This window comes from Sorex fumeus, unplaced genomic scaffold, assembly GCF_029834395.1.
Source record: "Sorex fumeus unplaced genomic scaffold, SorFum_2.1 ptg000086l, whole genome shotgun sequence".
Classification (NCBI taxonomy): Eukaryota; Metazoa; Chordata; class Mammalia; order Eulipotyphla; family Soricidae; genus Sorex; species Sorex fumeus.
The window spans coordinates 7,511,925-7,532,417 of NW_026606143.1; the positions used below are offsets into that span (position 1 = coordinate 7,511,925).

General features: G+C 40.2%; 1 protein-coding gene across 14 annotated transcripts in view; it reads left to right on the forward strand.

Moving 5' to 3' along the window:
* Nucleotides 1-20,493, forward strand: part of CASK (calcium/calmodulin dependent serine protein kinase) — a 998,363-nt gene that overhangs the window by 439,394 nt on the left and 538,476 nt on the right. For 7 of the 14 annotated variants that reach the window (XR_008794862.1, XM_056131339.1, XM_056131340.1 and 4 more), the window contains 5 exons: nt 5,335-5,420; nt 6,388-6,456; nt 9,101-9,169; nt 10,560-10,595; nt 12,141-12,337. Coding sequence is in view for 13 of the 14 variants with exons in the window: in XM_056131339.1 (XP_055987314.1) it covers nt 5,335-5,420; nt 6,388-6,456; nt 9,101-9,169; nt 10,560-10,595; nt 12,141-12,337 (457 nt within the window). In the remaining variant the exon portion in view is untranslated. The remainder of the gene's footprint in view (nt 1-5,334; nt 5,421-6,387; nt 6,457-9,100; nt 9,170-10,559; nt 10,596-12,140; nt 12,338-20,493) is intronic. The other 7 variants (XM_056131347.1, XM_056131348.1, XM_056131349.1 and 4 more) reach the window with 3 other exon arrangements.

The following is a 20,493-nucleotide window of genomic DNA, read 5'->3' on the forward strand; positions in this document are numbered from 1 at the left end:
AGTACTGTTTCAGTTTCCTTGAAATTCTATTATGCATACTTAACTTGGCATATACTAAAGTTATATACTATCTTAATAGGGCCAGAGACATAGCACAGGGGTTAAGGCATTTGTTTTACATGCAACTGACCCTGGTTCAATCCACAGCATTGCATATGGTCCCCTAAGCACTTCCAGGAGTGACCCCAGAGCACAGAGCCAGGAATAAGCCATGAGCACCAACAGCATAACCCCCAAACAAAATAATAATAATAATATCGTAATCCGATGTTCAAAGAATAAAAAGATATTATGACGCCTGCCTTAGTTCTTCTTGCTCAGTATCTTAGTCTGTCCTCTGAAATTCATACATTTGAAATTACTATTAGAATTTATGGTCAATTTACATAAACTGTTTAAAATTTTATTTGCTCATATTACTCCTTCCATCTCAGGTCATTCTTTGAAAAGCATTTTTTTTTAATTTATTTATTGAATCACTGTGGGAAAGGCCACAAAGCCCTCAGGTCTAGGTTTCAGTCATGCAAACATCAAACACATTTCCCTCTACCAACACCCATCCCCCACCACGAAGAACCCCAATAAAACCCCACCCCCCACCCCTCCCAGTCCCTGTGAGGCAGATGAACTCCAGTCAACACTCTATCTGCTCTGACCAGATTCACTGCCTCAATAAAAGATTCACCACTATTATTTAGAGTCAACCCCCCCAAATCAGACATGCTGAAAAAGTATTGTGAAGTGACCTGCCCCCTACAGCTGGGTTCAAGAATCAAATGTTGGTTTTGGACTTCTGCTATTCCACCCATCGACCCTGGAAGTATCTACACTGAAAGTCAGACAGTCAAGAAATTGGCCTCTGTGTTCTGGAGTCATGGCCGTGCTGGAGAGCCGCTCATGGGGGGCAACTGGTGGCCTCGGTAGGGCGTGAAGGGCGAACCGAAACGCCCCCCTTCCCATGAGGTTTTAGTCGCCCCCACACCCCCAGCTCATACCTGCTGTCCACAAGGCTCCCATGCGGCCGCCATCTTTCTTTCCAGAGAAGAGAGGGCGAATGGGACAACACCCATTCCCCTCTGGGCAGACATGATGGCCTGGATTAACGCATAGTCCATTCACTTTTCTGCTCCAAGCTGCTGGGTTCTGCATTAAGTCCTTGTGCTTCTGGGGCTGTGGCCGTGCTGGAGAGCCGCTCGTGGGGGGCAACTGGTGACCTCGGTATGGCGTGAAGGACGGACTGGAACGCTCCCCTTCCCATGAGGTTTTAGTCGCCCCCACACCCCCGGCTCATACCTGCTGTCCACAAGGCTCCCATGCGGCCGCCATCCTTCTTTCCAGAGAAGAGAGGGCGAATGGGGCAACACCCTTTCCCCTCCGGGCAGACATGATGGCCTGGATTAACACATAGTCCGTTCACTTTTCTGCTCCAAGCTGCTGGGTTCTGCATTAAGTCCCTGTGTTTCTGGGGCTGTGGCTGTGCTCCAAACTTAACTCTGATTTTCAGGGAGAAAGGTTGGGTGGTTTACTTCCCATTGATGACTTTGTATATAGAGAGATGTCGCGCGGCCGCATAAGCGGCCGCGCGGTTTTGAGAAAAAGTCCTAGTTCCCGCATACTCGCGCTGTGCTTGTAGTTTTGAGAAAAAGTCCTAGTTCCCGCATACTCGCGCTGTGCTTGTAGTTTTGAGAAAAAGTCCTAGTTCCCGCATACTCGCGCTGTGCTTGTAGTTTTGAGAAAAAGTCCTAGTTCCCGCATACTCGCGCTGTGCTTGTAGTTTTGAGAAAAAGTCCTAGTTCCCGCATACTCGCGCTGTGCTTGTAGTTTTGAGAAAAAGTCCTAGTTCCCGCATACTCGCGCTGTGCTTGTAGTTTTGAGAAAAAGTCCTAGTTCCCGCATACTCGCGCTGTGCTTGTAGTTTTGAGAAAAAGTCCTAGTTCCCGCATACTCGCGCTGTGCTTGTAGTTTTGAGAAAAAGTCCTAGTTCCCGCATACTCGCGCTGTGCTTGTAGTTTTGAGAAAAAGTCCTAGTTCCCGCATACTCGCGCTGTGCTTGTAGTTTTGAGAAAAAGTCCTAGTTCCCGCATACTCGCGCTGTGCTTGTAGTTTTGAGAAAAAGTCCTAGTTCCCGCATACTCGCGCTGTGCTTGTAGTTTTGAGAAAAAGTCCTAGTTCCCGCATACTCGCGCTGTGCTTGTAGTTTTGAGAAAAAGTCCTAGTTCCCGCATACTCGCGCTGTGCTTGTAGTTTTGAGAAAAAGTCCTAGTTCCCGCATACTCGCGCTGTGCTTGTAGTTTTGAGAAAAAGTCCTAGTTCCCGCATACTCGCGCTGTGCTTGTAGTTTTGAGAAAAAGTCCTAGTTCCCGCATACTCGCGCTGTGCTTGTAGTTTTGAGAAAAAGTCCTAGTTCCCGCATACTCGCGCTGTGCTTGTAGTTTTGAGAAAAAGTCCTAGTTCCCGCATACTCGCGCTGTGCTTGTAGTTTTGAGAAAAAGTCCTAGTTCCCGCATACTCGCGCTGTGCTTGTAGTTTTGAGAAAAAGTCCTAGTTCCCGCATACTCGCGCTGTGCTTGTAGTTTTGAGAAAAAGTCCTAGTTCCCGCATACTCGCGCTGTGCTTGTAGTTTTGAGAAAAAGTCCTAGTTCCCGCATACTCGCGCTGTGCTTGTAGTTTTGAGAAAAAGTCCTAGTTCCCGCATACTCGCGCTGTGCTTGTAGTTTTGAGAAAAAGTCCTAGTTCCCGCATACTCGCGCTGTGCTTGTAGTTTTGAGAAAAAGTCCTAGTTCCCGCATACTCGCGCTGTGCTTGTAGTTTTGAGAAAAAGTCCTAGTTCCCGCATACTCGCGCTGTGCTTGTAGTTTTGAGAAAAAGTCCTAGTTCCCGCATACTCGCGCTGTGCTTGTAGTTTTGAGAAAAAGTCCTAGTTCCCGCATACTCGCGCTGTGCTTGTAGTTTTGAGAAAAAGTCCTAGTTCCCGCATACTCGAGCTGTACTCGGGGTTCCATCTGGGGGAGGCGGGATGCGGTACCTACCCCATCTGGGACTTCCCGGTGATCTCGGCTCTTTTTGGAACCTGTTTTTTTTTTCCTCCGGGATCTGTGGTTCCTGCCCTCCATGTGGTCCTTCTCTTGGGCTCCATTTTTCTTCTTAAAGAAGGGCATCTCGAAATGTTCCTTTGGTGGTCAAACTCTCAGGTTTTGTCTATGCATAAGTATTTAGTTAAGCTCAATATTTAAAATCATTTTTGTTTGACAGAACTATTTAATATTGATGACTACCCTTCATTGTCATCCATTGTTTGATGTTTGAAGAAGCCTCTCTGCAATTTTTCTTGCTTTAAAAACTTTAATTTTTCTTTTTTTTATTCTTTTGGTTTTGGGGCCATACCCAGTAATTCTCAGGGATTACTCCTAGCTCTGCACTCAGCAATTACTCTTGGCAGTGCTTGGGGGACCATATAGGATGCTAGGGATCAAACCTGTGTCAGTCATGTAAAAGGGAGGTACCCTGCCAGCCATACTATCACTCCGGCACTCATCTTCTGTACTTTCACTATCTCCCAATATGAATTCTTTCACTTACTCTATTTGGGTTATATAATTCTTCTTGAATCTGTATTTTAAAGAAGTTCAGAAATTTGGGGGACATTATATCATCAATGATTGACTCTTCATTCTTTTTGTTCTCTCCTCTGAACTTCAGTTGGATGTTTGTTCAATATTCACTTCACGTGTCTTAATATTATTTTGCATTCCTTGTTTTTTAATTTGCCTTTTCCCTTTAACTCCTTATTTCTCTGGCCTGCTTTCTAGATAATTTATGTGGTTTTATTTTCCAGCTCCTAAACCTCTCTTCAGCCATATCTGAACTCCTGTTCAACTCAGTTATTCATAAATAAAAATGCAAGTCATTTGTTCATATCTTCATTTTCACATCTGTCTGCTCATATCTGATAGAATATGATCATCTTTGCAAGTGAATCCTTTATCTTTTCTAATATTTTTATTCTACCTGACCTTTCTAGTGTCTTCTTCAAAGACCTGAATCTGTTCTGTTTCTAATCATTTTCTTAGTAACTTGCTTTATTGTGTGTTTGTTTATCTTTCACTCTGAGCTCATTGCTTGTTCTAATATTGGAAGTCCTCTGGGCCTAAACTGAGGGTTATTTCCTCCAGAAAGGTTTTTTCCCTTGTCTACTAACCAGAGAATGCCATTGATATAGGTCTTGGCTCCTGATGAATTTCTGGGTTCAACTTCTCGATCTTGCTGTTAGCCCAAAGCTCAGAATCCATTTAGCAGATGTTGCTACTGTCACATTCATCGTTTCCAGTAGTTGATTCCACTCTTAGATTGCCATACTACTCTAGGTCTAACTCACAGGGTTCTTTTGTCTATTCAGAGGGGTGGAATGGAAGTGGGAAGTATTCTTGGGGGTTTCCAACCATTCTCTGAGTAACACTTCAAAAGCCCTGAGCAGGATATAGTTGTGAGAAAGTCTAAGAGAGTGTAATAATCCATATTGGGAGCAAAAGTCCACAAATTCTGATTTTATTTTTTTATTACTTTTCAAGCATAAGAGACTAGTGTAATGAGTGGAGAGTAGAGTGTAACAATCAGTCATGTACCTGTAACTCAGCTAGAATCATTGTTGAGGTGTGGTTTCATAAGTTTTGAGCAAACTCACTCTATTTAGGTACTGGTTCTCATTCCCCTTTTCCAGTGGATGTATTCAGAACCCACTGTAACTTGAAAATATTACATTCTGTTTAATGTAAGTCTCATGTTGTATAGATATTATCATCTCACAGTTCTTTGAAATTTGAAAGCCTTTGTATAGTATTTGATAGATAGTAAGAATAGAAGTAATAGCAAATGTTTATCTGATACTTAGTATGTGCCAGGAAAAGTTCTACACCATGTACATGTGTTAGATTAATTTCATCCCTAGAACAATCCTATAAGTACTATTTTTAATCTTCATTTTATAAATGTAATAACAGAGACATGGAGAGTTTCAGTTCCTTGGCCAAGATCTGAAAGACAGTTAGAGATGCAGCTACTATTTGAACTAGACAAGCTATATCAAGAAATTGTACTTTTAAACCACTGAACAAATGCCTTTCTCAGAATAATACATATTTTCATAGTCATCCTTCAAAACTCAGCCTTCTACACATAAATGTATATATTTAAGGTGAGTTAAGTCCAACTCACTGTTTGTACCTGTTTTTGATATTTTGGTTGCCATAATTAGCTTAATTTTTAAGAGTTACTTATATTCCTGCCTCTATACAAGTAGATACCATTTCATGTTCATAAGTGTGTGCCATTTCTTAGGTACTCTTCATGTTGGTGATGAAATTCGAGAAATCAATGGTATCAGTGTGGCTAACCAAACCGTGGAACAACTGCAAAAAATGCTTGTAAGTAAATAAGTTTCTTTTTCTCAGATTGATTTTCAGTTTGTTGGGTGGGTTTTTAATGCACAAATAAGGGTTGTTCTTTTGTAGTCAGAGTACCACATTTTTGGTGCTCTTGAACTTACACAACACTTAGCAACTGACAGGAAATGTGTCCATGCCAAAGAGTTTAGGAAGATTTTGCCCATCTTTAGTGGTAGGGGCTTCCATTCTTTATCTGCGCTCTCTGAAAGCAGATGTAAAAAGAACATCCATCCAGTTGATGATAGATGTGAACTGGTTTCTCGCTGACCTCAACTCTGCTGATATCAGCAATGTCAGAGACCTCTTTCCTGTAACTGAGTCATACATAACCAGTTGTATTGGATTTTTCTACAGCACCAAGAGGAGTTGCAGCACACCAGGCACTTTTGACCATATGTATCCAGAGTCTTGGCTTTAAATTAGACTTTGGATTTCTTTCTCCCCCTCTCCCTGCCCCCAAAGGACAGACTGACAGATCATTGTCCTAGCAAGCTAGCACAGAGCCACTGCAGTAAAGATTATGGCCAAAGTTGCTGAGTGAAAAGCACATTTTATAGAGCTTTGCACCATCCTATCACACACCAAATGCCAAATGTCCTTCTTAGGTAATCACTTTTTTTGTTGTCCAGATCCATTCTGTTCGCTTGGGAAAGGTATGTAGCTTAGACATATTTGCATTCATGGCTATAAAAGGCTATAAACATTCAAGATCTGTTAAACCTTTGATGAACAAGGCCAGTAGCCTTGGCTTTGAAGGTCTTTTCTGGGAACCCCAACAGGTAGTGTACAATCCCTGCCCTGAAACCAGGTATCCTAAGAAGCAAGCTCAACTGACTTGCATTAATTGGGCACACCCCCTCCCCAATGTTTCCAGAAGTTTCTTACTTGCTTTGTATGTAACATTTGTTTGTAAGAGAGCTCTCCTTTTTTCCCCCTCCTTCTTCAGCGGGAAATGCGAGGAAGCATCACCTTCAAGATAGTGCCAAGCTACCGCACTCAATCTTCATCCTGTGAGGTAATGGCTCAAAGGAACCCATTCCCCACTCCTCCCACCTCTGGATTCTTAACTAACTGTCTGCTGATGGCTGAATGTTTTGGCTTTCTGGGAAATTGTTTCTGCCTGTGCTGTTGATCACTGCACACCAATTTTACAACAAAGATAACGGAACAGAGTCAGCACCCATCTCCCTACCACTCAGCCCTGCTGCTATGGGTCTCTCCTCAGCATTTTAACTTCCTGCAGGCAGGGATCAGAATAAAAAAATTAGAGAAGCTACCAATTATGACATAAGTCATAATAAAGAATACATGGAGCCTTGGGGGGGGGGATTAAGATCATCATTGCAGTAATATTTCTGGGAAGTACACATGCTTCCCTTGGTTAAGGAAATCACATAGATAGTTCTTCTTTCCATGAATAGGAGAAGCAATCTCTTTCTATTGAAGCAGCGTTGTTCCAATCATTGTGATAGGTCTCTAAGATAGATGTTTAGTCCATGAGGAATTGATAACTTAAGCATAGTGATGTATCCTTTAAAATTGTTTACAGTTGAGTCATTATGTGATTCATAACTGAATACATTGGGTAGAGTATTACAACCCCCAAATCTCCTCCTTACAGTAGGCGTAGCTTCCAGGGCTTGTTTTTATCTCAGTTATTAAATGAGATTCAAAAATTCCTCTTTCATATTTGGAGCTGCAAACTGGCAAAAATGGTACCATTCCTTAGCCATTGCACATTTAGCTTGGTTTATTATTTTTGGAAGTTTTTTTGTCTTGCCTGTGCATCTTCCAAGTATGTGTATGCCACTATGAAGTACACATTTCCTGCAGTTCATTTAAGACTCCCTAGATCTCATGTAGGAGGATTAATTTGTACTTGGGAGAATTCGATGGAGACATGACAATGCTTCATTCATTATCTAATAATGCTGTACATCTCACAAGCAGGAGGATCAGGAGTTTTGTGGGGTTTTTTAAAATCTATTGAAGATAGAAACATAAGAACTTTGAGTTTTGTCAAGTATGTTTTTAGTAGCCATGGCACTTGGGCTTTCTGGTTGATCAGGTCTTGAGCTCCTCTTGGTGGTTTTTTCTGGAACTTCAGTGAGTACTCTATTTCAAAAGGAAATGCAGAATTGCTTCTGCTTCAGGATTCTGAGTTTTAAAATGTGTTACCTAGACTACTAACCTTGCTAGAAAAGAGGACATGTCACGTGTACATTTTAGAGAGAGCATTATCAGTCATCTAAAACCACAGCTCTCTCTCTTTCTCTCTCTCATAGCATTTCTCATTTGCTGAAGCAATTTAGTGAATTACCATTTTTGTGTGTGTGTGTTTTATTTTTTGCCTTTAGGTTAACTCACAGAAAGTAATACTAGTAATGCACAGGACAGAACTTCTCTCTTGAATGAGTTTATTTTGGGAGTAGGACCAGTATTAAACATAGAAATCTTATAGACATGAGTTAGAGAAGCTCCCCTCTTACATTTTAGACCTTTGAATGGTGAATATAACACATACATACATTGTACGTATCATTTCTGGCCCTTAACACTCCTCCTATTTGAACCTGTTGTGTGCTGGCAGCAAGAGTAACACAGGCCAGAGAAAGTTCTCTGGCCATCTTCACAGCAACACTAAGGTCCTCAGGAAAAGAGCGGGTCTCCACACCTTTTACTCTCATCCGACTGCCCATTGACCTAGATTGCCTCTTGAAGGGACTCCATTATTTTAAAGACAAAGCAGTTGTACATGTTTTTCTTAAATATAGGGTGGGGAAAAGAATCAACCAGGTATCTTTTAAATAGACATGTCCATTTCAAAGAACTCTACTAAACCAAAAATGTGTCAATACTTCCTTCTGACCTCTTCTTGTTCTTATCATTAAATTTGCTTTGTACAATTAGGTACTGGAGCCAGGAAAGGAGTTGGAGACTGCTGAGTCGGTAGAGGTTGTAATCAAGGAGCTCAGATCTAGGGCGAGGAACTAGGACTCCCGGACTCTTTGCCAGAGCGTAATATTTATCATGGGCTTAAGATGACTGCATTAATCAACCTGATAAAATGAGTTGAGCAATGAAGGTTTCTTCTCTGGTCCATTTCTCTCTTTCTTCGCCTTTTTAGCAATATTTATACTGGAAGAGTGTTAAGGTGGTTGCAAAATGAGAAGTCTTTTTATTAAAGGTTTGTTTCACTTCAAATTGAGGCCTTCAGGAATTTGGGATACAAAGATACCTTAAAAAATGATAAATACTTTTAAGCCTAAGTTTTCCTAAAAGTAAGGCAATTGGGATCTTCAACAAGGTCATTTTCTGGTCCCATCTGTTGTTCTATGGTACTTGATGGCTAGGGCTTTAAGATCTAGGCAATTTTCTGAACCTTAATGTAAAGAAAGCAAAGGTTGGAGAAAATGGGTGACAGGGAAAAAAATTTATTACTTACTAAATTTCCAGTCATCACCTGCAATATGGGACTCTTCTAACTGCAAGTTTTTTCATATTTCTGTGAAGTCATGCAAGTAAGTCAGAAAGTGTAGCACCTTTCTAGTGAAAACCTCAAAGGAAATGGCTGTCAGACTGTAGTTGTAATTGTTGATGTGAATATTTCTGTTTCTGTGCTGGTGTTCTGTGTTAATGAACCTTGTGTCTTATTTCAGAGAGATTCCCCCTCCACTTCCAGACAGTCCCCAGCTAATGGTCATAGCAGCACTAACAATTCTGTTTCGGTAAGAACTCTAGCTCCACACAGCCAAGTGTGACAATTTTGTTGGTGCCACCTGCCATGAGTGTCCTAGTTCCGTGTGTTCAGTGGAATACTGTCTTCTGCCGATATACAAGGCTACTACAGCTACAATGCAGTTTACTCCTGGGAGATCTTATTTTTCTCCTCCAACTTTTTCTTCTGATGAAAAAACTCCCTTTTCTGAGTTGAATGTGAAGAAATTTCATTCACGACTGCTTTGGTCATCCTAAAATTATTTCTGTTCCTCTGCCCCCTCCTTTCCATTAGTATTTATGACTTTGTGCAAACCTATGCAAAGAATCCAAATGAGAATTTATTGACATTTCTAAGTATTTTTTAATTTAAAAAAGACAAAGAAATATGAGGATTTTGTCAAGGAGGCACTGGGGTACTCTTGGGCTTTGTAGTTGTCTATTCTGAGTGATATCAGCAACGTGTTTTAGTTTCCGCTATCTAAGTTTATGAATTGGTGTGCCCTCTGTTATTGTGGTACGTGCACATATTTTTGTGAATTACAAGCCTTGCCTGAATATGAAAAGCAAAAGGAACTGGCTTCAAACTGCACTTAAGCCACGCTGTTATCACATCTTTAACACAAAGTACTTTACACTTGGACTTGTTTCATACATGTTTCAGAATTACCCATTTGGGAATATAAAAAAGATATTTGAAATTTACCTGAACAAATGTAAAATATTTGGGGTTAATAAAATCTCTAAGTTGCTGATATTGCTGTGAAAATGATTGAGAGTTCCAATGATGCAGCAGTATCGCTTTTTTTTCCTCATAATTTGCACTTTAAAAAGAGACTCACTTTTTAAAAATCAGGAAAATCTTAATAACTTAGCAATGATCTCAAATGGAAAGCTAACAGTAAGAGAACTTATGGAAGAACATGTCCTTCAACTTTTATTTCTAACTGCAAAATAGGCTACTAAAGGAATTCATTTATAACGGTTAACATTCCATATTTTTGACAATGGTGAAAGTCCTTGTAGCCACTGTAATTTTCCAAAGCCAAATGACAGCAGTGGCTATGTTGAAAAGGGCAACAGCTTTTTGTAGTTTGGAGATTTTTCCCATAGGTTATTTCACTTGCAGTGGCTTTTGTGTTGAAGATGCTGAGTTATTTCTTAAGAACACATTTTCTCTCTGCTTAAACTTAACTGCTTTCTTCAGCTTGCTGCTAAATGGCCTGGGTTTGACTTTTTTGATAACTCAACATTATTGAGAAATGAAATAATGTATATGACTTCTTTACTACTTAAATATAGCTCATTTAAGAAAGACAGATTGTAACAGAACACACAAATTACTTTGTACTCTTGACAAGTAAATGAAAATTTTTCTCCTGGGTTGGCTTTATTCTACAGGACTTGCCATCAACTACCCAACCAAAAGGACGACAGGTGAATAGCTATCCTCTATAGACACTTCTCTAAACTGAGCTGCTAATAGCCAATCCTTTATTAACTCTTTCCATCCCATAATGTCTGCGTTTTAGACCATAACATTTGAGCATTAAGAGCTTGTACCATTTCATTTTAACACATTACACATGACTAATTCTCTTTATAAAGAGCCTTTCCTTACATCTCTATAGCTGTAATGGTTATTGTAATTTCAACCTGATAATTTTGTGTCAATCAGTATGAATTCAGCCTTTGGGGATCTTTGGGGATCCCTCTCTCTGAGGTGGAAAAATTTTAAAGGTTCCAAAATTCATAGAATAACTAAAACGTACTTGCTAATGACCACTTTTTAGGCAATCATTCTTTGAAATTTGAAGATTTTTCTTCATTTGTGTTTGTATGTATATTTCTAAAAGCCACTTTCAATGAAAAATATGAGCATATATATCTTGGCTTTATATTATAATATGTGTCTGTTAGTTCAAACACATGAAAAAACCAAAGTGCTGCTTGTTATTAGCTTGCCAATACTTTAAAAACTATGAATTTAAATTTAAATGCAAATTCAGAGACTTGTTAATTTTATAGGCTGGATTTACTTAAACAGAAACATTCGCTAGTTCAAGCTCTCAGGTTGGTTTTACAGTGACTTAAACATTAGTATTCAAATTTAATTTCAAGAGATAGACTTTTATGGCATTTTTCTGGAAATGTGGCATTTAAAGTAATCTTGTCTGGAGTTAAGCTTTGCATAAATTAGCACCTAGTGAAATTCACCCCCAGTTTAGTTTTAAGATTGTATAATTGATTCAACATTGGCTATCAAGCACCTTATTTTAAAGCATCCAGAAATCCAGTAATTCATAAAATACTGCTCTAGATAACCCTTTATATGCTAATCTTTCCTTTTATAGTGTTTCCTAACTACATTTTCAGTTCATAAAACTCAGAGCCTTTAACTCTGACCATCTTGAAATCATGCTGATTTCAAGTGCTGTATTGGCAAAGCTGGAATTCTAATTCCATTTTCTTCTTTCCAAAGAGTAAATTATAAAACCTTAACCCTTTTTGAAAAATTACTTTAAGTTCACAAGCTTTACAAAATGTGTTTGAATCACATTTAAGTTGATCAATAGAATTCTTCTTGCTAGTTTTGTATCCTGTGCGCTATAAGGGCAAAACCTACCCCAGATGCTTGGATTTGTGGCTTAAAGGCAGTCAGCTCAGCATTACAGATTATCTATATAAGCATACTTCTTCATAATTATTGGCCTATTCTGCTAGAATGAAAGCAGGAATTAAGTCTTTATGAGGTACTTTAATGGTAGCCTCCAAATGAAACAGCAAGGATTTGAATCTCTCCATATCAAAGGAAGCACATTGTTTCCAGCAGTAGCAATATTGTGTATTGTATTGCCATGCGTCATTTTTGCTTTCGCCTGAATCTTATGTCCTGTTTGTATTAGTAGTCTTAGTGTGTGGTTAGTAGCACTGTTTTCTCTCACACATTGGCATCCTTTCTTACAAACTCCTGTCTTATAGATCTATGTAAGAGCACAATTTGAATATGATCCAGCCAAGGATGATCTCATCCCCTGCAAAGAAGCTGGAATTCGCTTCAGAGTTGGTGACATTATCCAGATTATTAGTAAGGATGATCACAATTGGTGGCAGGGTAAACTGGAAAACTCCAAAAATGGAACTGCAGGCCTCATTCCTTCTCCTGAACTTCAGGAATGGTATGATTTGTTTCTTCATTTGCTTGTTTGTTTGTCCTGGGAGGTGTTAGTTTTTGCTTTGGGGACCTTGTCCAACCAGTGGTGTTCAGGGTCTACTCAAAGATCAATGCTAGCGGGGAGAGGGGTGTCATTTATAGTGATGCTTGGGGGACCATGTGATACTGGGGAATGAACCAGAACTCACACATGCAAACATGTACACTAGCCCTCTAAGCTAGCACCTTGGCCCTGGAATGGTATGTTTGTATTGTTCTGTTTTATAATAAAAATGAAGCCCTGCCCACCCATTTTCAACTTTTTATTGTTGTTTCATAGTATCAAATATTTGAACTTTATTTCTGCCTCTGCTATGCAACCAAAACTCAAATTAGTCATCCAAGAATTCTCAATCCTCAGCATCCAGTGAGCTGATCATAGTCAGATCCTCCTTCCACCTCTAAGGAAAGGAAAACCCAGAGAGAGGTAGAGTGACTAACCTCAGTCTCGTAGTATTCTCTTAATACAGAGGTTCCCTCACTGATTTGGCCTACTGCCCCCTGTTCGGGGTGGGGTGGGAATCATTCAGCACTGCCCTGGAAATCAACCTTTCTTAAGCAAACACGGAAAGCATCCCCCTCCCAGTAGTATCCAAGGTCACTGTTAACCATCCCCTATCAGCCCAGGACCCTCCCCAGAGGGTGATATCACCCACTTCCAGAAAGATTGGCTTTGAAAAACTCTCCACTACTCCGTGCTGTTTCAGCCCTTTTAGAATGACCATTTTCCACACCTGCCCCCACTCTCTCTCTCTGCTTCTCAGAATGTTCTCACCACTACTGTTCCACTCCACCAGCAGCAAAAGACTCAGATGGTGTGTTGTGGTGTCATGCAGGATATTTGAAGATGTGTTTCCGTACTAGGAGAAAAATCAATCAGAAGCCTTGACACTGGTGGTAAAATTAGTGCTAGAACATTATATGTCTAAAATTCAACTATTTAAACTTTGTAAATCATGATTCTTTAATAAAATAGGAAAGTTTTTAAATAAATAAAATGTGTTTGTGGGACCGAAGGAATAGAATGGCAGATAAGGTTCTTGCCTTGCATGCAGCTAACCCAGATTCAAGCCCCAGCACCACATACGGTCCCCAAGTCCCACCAGGAGTGATCCCTGAGCGCAGAGACAGGAATAAGCCCTGAGCATAGCGGAGTGTGGCCCCAAAATAAAAAATAAAAAATAATAAAATGCATTGTGTATTAGAAAATTTAAGTGAAAGTAGGTCAAGTCAGTTTCCTGACACTTTGTTTATGTGTGGTGCCCAGGATCAAACCCAGGTCTTCACACATGCAAGGCAAGTATTCTGACATTGGACTTCATCCTCAGCCCAGATTATAGATAGGTTTAACTGAGGCCAGATTATAGATAGGTTTATCTGAGGAAAGAGGAGTCCCAGTGGCTACATATTTGGTGAAAATCTCTATATGCTCTTATTGTTACAAGTTGAACTCCCCTCCCCCCCAAATATTGACTGTTTGTCCTTTGATAAAATAGCAGAAATCTTCTGAATTTTGTTTTAGGTGACAGAAATATAATGGCCGTTAGGCTCTGTGCCAAAATATTTGAACCTAGCTCAGAGATCACAAAGTCATCAAGTCCATAGACACTTAAATTTTTTCACCATTTCTCTCATGAATTAATGGGGCCTCTCAGTGAATCTCCTACTTGATTGCCTTCTTCAGCTAACTTATATTTTCCCTCAACTCCTCTTCAAGTGGGAACGTTAGAACTCAAAAGCAAAAGTGCGTGAAAGCTGATTTAAAAAAACAAAAAACTTCCAACACCATCATTTTACAGGCGGAAGTGGAAGTGGTAGAGGAAGTTGGCTTTGCATCCGGCCAGGTCTTTCATTCTGCTCATCATGAAATAGTTTAAACATAAGCAGGAAGAATGATTTCTAAGTCACTTTGATGCTAATGATGTCATTCTGTTACTGATATTTAAGGTTTACAGAATGTGTTCTTGAGTATCACTCATCTGAGCACTGGTTGGAAATAATTATATAGATTCTAGCCACTTCTTAGTCAGAGAGATCATCTCTAAATATAGTACTTCACTGACACCTAGAAACCCGTCCTGAGAAATAGCAGCAGGGAAAGCAGATTTGATTTCTATTTCCTGTCATGGAAGACTCAGTTGTTTGGATCACTCCCCCACTGAAAAAAAATATAAAGTAAAAAGGGCTTTATGGGAGCCAGAAAGATAATAAAGTGGGTAAGGCATTTGCCTTTGATTGTGGCTGAACCAGATTTGATCACTAGCACTCATGTGCTCACCTGAGCACCCCTGAGCACGGAGCCAGGAGTAAGTCATGGGCACTGCCAGGTATGGCCCCTAAACAAAAAAAAACCAATAATAATAAATGAATAAAAGATGCTATAGAAAATAATTTTTTAATTGCCAAAAGAAAAAAAACATTAATTAGCCTGAAGAGATAGTACAATGAGCAGGGCATTTGCCTTGCACATAGCAGACCCAGGTTCTACCCCTGGATCCGCATGTCATCCCCAGGGCCCCGCCAGGAGTGATCCCTGTTCACAGAGCCAGGAGTTAACCTGAGCACTGCCAGGTGTGTCCCCCAAACAAAATAAAACAAAACAACAACAACAACAACACACACACACAAACATTCACTAGGTAAAGCGAGTGAGTAAGCCCTGAGCAACACCAGGCATGGTCCAAAAACAAAACACCACCACCAAAACAAAATTGATTAAGTAGTGGGTAACTCAGTGATCAGTTTTTGTCTGAGAATGAGCCATCCAAGTGATAAACGAAAGGGTAGGGTGCCAGATAGCCCATTTAGTCACAAGGATATTTCTGTTACTCAGCACTTCTGTGCCAGGCGACCAAGGTTCAAACCTGAGGCACCAGCAGGCAGGAAGGGGAATCTGTTTGGAGACCTCCCCCCACACTGTAATGACAGCGAAAGATTATCCCTGCCCCACTTTTCAAAGCAAGCTGAGAGCCTGCTCTTACTCTCCTTTAACACCAGGGGACTGTAGAGAAGCATCGTTGTTACTAAGCCAAACAAAAGACTAGAGGCAAGGGAGGGCTGAGTTCCCTGAAAACTGCCCTGGCTGCCAGACCATATTGCGTGGGTTTACAGATCGGACTACCAATCTGGGGAGAGCCAGGAAGCTCCAGCCACACACTTCACCGTTTTACTAATAATTCCAGATATTTGTATTAACTGAAAGGAAGTCGCTGAAAGAGAGCACTCTTCCCCTAAGCTTCATCCTAGAATGCCTTCTAACCCTCACAGTAGCTATTGCCAGGGCAGTAGCCAGTGAGGCAAAATGTGGAGGCACACATGAAAACAAACAAGACATGATTGAGACACTGAGCCGAAGTGACAGACAGCAGAAATAAAAGCAAACCCACTTCTCCCACTGCAGCTAGGAGACATGGAGGGGGTTTTGTTTGGTTTAGTTTTATATTGTTTTCTTTGGGGGCCACACTTGGGGACACTCAGGGCTTCCTTCTGGCTCTCTACTCAAGGATCTCTCCTGAAAGAGCTCAGGGGACCGTAAATGGTTCTGGCAATCAGACTAGGGTAGGCCATGTGCAAAGTATCACCCTATGTGCTTTACTATCTCTCTGGCTGCAAGAGATACCAGTTCTAAGACTGGTAAGTTCTATGCTTACCTGATTTTTAAAAATTAATAAGCTTGGGGCCAGAACGATAGTACAGCAGGGAAGGCATTTGCCTTGCAACACGGCCCAACCTGGGTTTGATCCCCGGCATTCCATATGGTTCCCCCAAGCACCGCCAGGGGTAATTCCTGAGTGCAGAGCCAGAAGTAACCCCTGAGCATCACTGGGTGTGACACAAAAAAAGGAATGCCCAAGAACAACAGAGAAATGCAGGGACAAAATGAAAAACTCAGACCCACACTTAGGAGAGTGACTAAAATTCTTTAAGGTTTTCATCAACAGGTGAATAAATAAATCATGACATTCACACAATGGGAAGCTTTGCCGCAATAAAGAGGATAAACAGGCAATACTTTAGTAGAGACGAACCTCAAAACCATGCTGTGAGAAAGAATTCAGGGCAAAATTAAAAAAAATAAGGAACATACCAAATGAGTCCATTTCTGTCAAATTCCTGGAGATGCAAAATGAACCTGTAGTGCTAATGGTGACCTCAGGGGTAAGGAAAGGATCCTTCCTCAGGAGGAAGGTGGGATGATGAAAATTGGTTCTCTTCCTTGTGGTAGCTTGTGTACATGTGTTGTACACCTTGTGAGTTGTGTACATGTGTCAAAATTGATGACATTGTATATTTTAATATATTTTAAGTATGTTCAGTTTATTCCCTATTCTTTTAATGAAAACATACGAAAGTTCTGAAAACTCGGCCAGAGCCATAGTACAGCAGGTAGGGTGCTTTTGCCTCATATGCAGCCAACCCAGGTTCATTCCCGGGCACCCCATATGGTCCCCCAGAGCCTACCAGGAGTGATCCCTGGGTGCAGAGCTGGGAGTAAGCCATGAGTACTGCTAGGTGTGGCCCCAAAATCAAAATAAATACATCTTTTTAAAACTTTCTTTTTTTAAAATGTTGCAAAAACTGTAGAGGAAAGGATTCTAACTGGGATAATCATTCCAGTGGAAAGAGGCCCACGGGCTGTTGAACATGACTTGAGGGTTTAGAAGCATTCCCAGCTGAGGAACAGGAACAGAGTCCATGGACAGGAAACAGAATTGGTCTCTAGAATGGCAGTGAGCAGGCAGTCCCAACATGATTTGAATCAGTTAAAAGACTTGAAACAATACTGGCAGCCAGACCTGGAAGCTTTGTTCAAATGTTTTGCTTCCTAGTCACATTTTTTCATATCCTGTAGACAAGAAACCAATTGTTTTGGACCCAAATGCCTCACTTTGTTTATTCTGGGTAAATTTCATCTTACTTGACAAGGCACATCAATCTAGTCCTTTGATCTGTTTTGAGTTCCTGAACATTTCATTCCTTCCTTTGCCTCATCCAAGGCAGCAATAAAATGTTAGGCATGGTTTTGAAATTTCCCTCCAGACAGACCCAAACCCTAACATAGTTTCCCTGTACCTGAACTCAAAGAAATCCTATTCTTTTCCTAAGAGGCTGGTAAAAATCTATTTCATTCCTCTGACGTTATTCCACAAGTGGCCACACCACAAATTTTTGCTGGGAACATTTTGTTTTAAGCTTAACCACATTTATTATAAGATACTCTATACAGTGTAACATAAGCTTCACATGATCAGGACTTTGTTTTTTTTTTTAACCTGTAGAAAATGCCTCACTTCTGTTTGTTTTCAAAGATCCCATGCCTCACAGAAGCGGCAATTAAGACTGACAATTCTATGCTTCACTTTAAGAATGAAAGGATTCCCAGAGCAAAGACTTCATCAGCCTCCTCTGTATGCTTACAAAAGCAGCTTATGGAGTTGACTTTGATGCTGTTGCTGGGAGCTCACAATATTTTCCAAAAGGTGTCTTTTTCCTAAAGAAAAAACTAGAAAACCCTCAATGAACAAGAGAGAGAAGGGACATGGAAGTTAGTCTCTTCACGAATGTGAAAGAACATTTGCCACCATATTTCTTGATGCCAGCGTTACCCTGATACTAAAATTCAATGATGGAAATTTAAGAAATGTTAACTAGAGATCGTCATCCCTTGTGAGCTTTGAAAATTATTTCTGAAAACTTGGGAAATAATCTAATGTATAAGTCCTCAGTAAAACATTGGCAAACTGAGCCGACAAGATAGTACAGAATGTAAGACATTTGGGGCTGGAGCGATAGCACAGTGGGTAGGGCGTTTGCCTTGCATGTGGCCAACCTGGGTTTGACTCCCAGCATCCCATATGGTCCCCTGAGTATCACCAGGAGTGATTCCTGAGTGCAGAGCCAGGAGTCAGCTATGAGCATCAGTGGGTGTGACACAAAAAGAAAAAAAAAAGCATTATACTGGTACTATCCTAGCACTGTATGTGGCTGGTTCCCTGTATACCAGGAGTGATCCCTGAGCACAGAGCCAGGAGTCAACCCTGAGCACAGCTGACTGTGGCTTATCCCAACCCCCACTCTAATATGGGCAAATTGATTCCAGCAGAATAGATAAAGAGTAATATATCCAGATATATTACTAATATATTCAGTGGGGTTGTACCTGGATACACAGCCAATTCATCATTTGAAAACCAATCAATGTAATTCACCATATTAACAGGCTAAAGAGGAAAATCTATATGATCATATCAATAGATGCAGAGAAGTATTCGTTAAAATTCAGCATCTACTTACAATTACAGCATTCAAAAACTGTATCCTTAACCTAATAGAGGTTAAAATAAGCCTATAGTGAACACTATTGGAAAATATTTTAGTGGGGAATAATACGGTTCTATATGTAGAAATTCAGAGGAATCTACTGACAGAAGTTTATAATTAATGTGAGTTTTTTGAGTTTTGAGTATAAACATACAAAAATCAGTTACATTTATCAGCAACAGGAAGATTTTTTTTTTTTGCTTTTTTGGGCCACATCCAGCGATGCTTGGGTTACTCCTGTCTCTGTACTCAGGAATTACCCCTGGCGGTGCTGGGAGGACCGTATGGGATGCCGGGCATTGTACCCAGGCCGGCCGCATGCAAGGCAAACGCCCTACCCACTGTATTATTGCTCCAGCCCCAAACAGGAAGTTTTAATAAAATATTAATTTTAAAATTATATACCAAGCATACTACCACCTATGACACCTTAATAATATATACTTGGGGGGTTGGGGGAATAGAACTCTGGTCAGACATCTAAAACTAATTACCTATTTTAGGAAATTCAAGAGACAGAGGAAATGTAGTAAAGGCACTAGAGGAATGAAATCAGTGAAATCCAGATTTGGAAACTATGGGACAGTTTCAGCAACAAATAAATTGCAAGGCAGAAAGGTGAAAGAGAGGGTAACCTAGAGACTTTAAGAGAATTTAAGAATGTTTTTGGAGGAAATGATGCAAACATACTTATAAGATAATAAGGGTGGGTGGATTATAAATAAATAAAAATAAGCAATGAGTTCATTAATGTTGAAGCTGGTTTGTAGTATTTGAGACTCATTATTCTCTAATCTTCTCTATGTTTGAAAATATGCAGCATTTAAAAAATGTAATCCTATTTTCAAAACCTTTTATAAGAAAAAACAGCAGTCTAGGAACCAATATAACAAAGATGTTCAATATGTTTACATTATAGATCATAAAATTTATTGAGCCATCAAAAATATCTACCAAAAATGGAGGGACATACTCTATGCGTGGATTTTAAAGTATAAACCTGTCTGTATAAACCTGTCTGTTCTTCCTAAATAAATTCAGCGCTTCAGGGCAGTCAAAACCAGGATCCCAACAGGTTTTGAGAGAAACAAGCTAATTATAAAATGTTCATGGAAATGTACAGGGTCAGAAATATGTTCTTCTGGAAGAACATAGAGGGTGACTTTATTCTATAGGATGCCAAGACTTATTATAAAGCTATTGTAATTTCCTTAATAAGGAATGGGTTTAGAGCTGTTCAGATCAGTTGAAGAGAAAACCCCCAAATACTCCCATGAATAATAAAAGGTCACTGGTGAGAAATGGATAGACTTTTCCTTAAGTTAGGCTAGGACAGTTAGGAATCCATTAGGAAAACAAAACAAGAAAGAAACTGAACCACTAGCTTCATATCATATGCAAAACTCAGTTCCAATATATTGCCAGGGACCAGCCCTGGCAGAGCAGGCCAGAAGCAGGGGTGCCACCGGGATTAAGAAAAAAGACAGAAGAGAGGAAAAAGCATGGGATAAAGGAACTAACAGCTTCTTGGTCTGAGAGTCCTGACTGTCCTCAGCTTACAGTATTTACTGTTTAGAACCAGTAAGCATCAGGAGAACATGCTTTAGTTAGATTAGGCTTTTACATATCTAATGGTGTTGGTTAAACATAAACATAGATGTAAAGGGCTTCCTGAAGGGGAAATTCTTCTAGGAACACTCCAGGACAGCATTCTCTCTCTGGGCTCCAGTATTCTGGATTCTGGTTCCAAAGAGTATATTAAGTACCAAAATGTGGAAGACAAAAGTTTATAATCTTTAA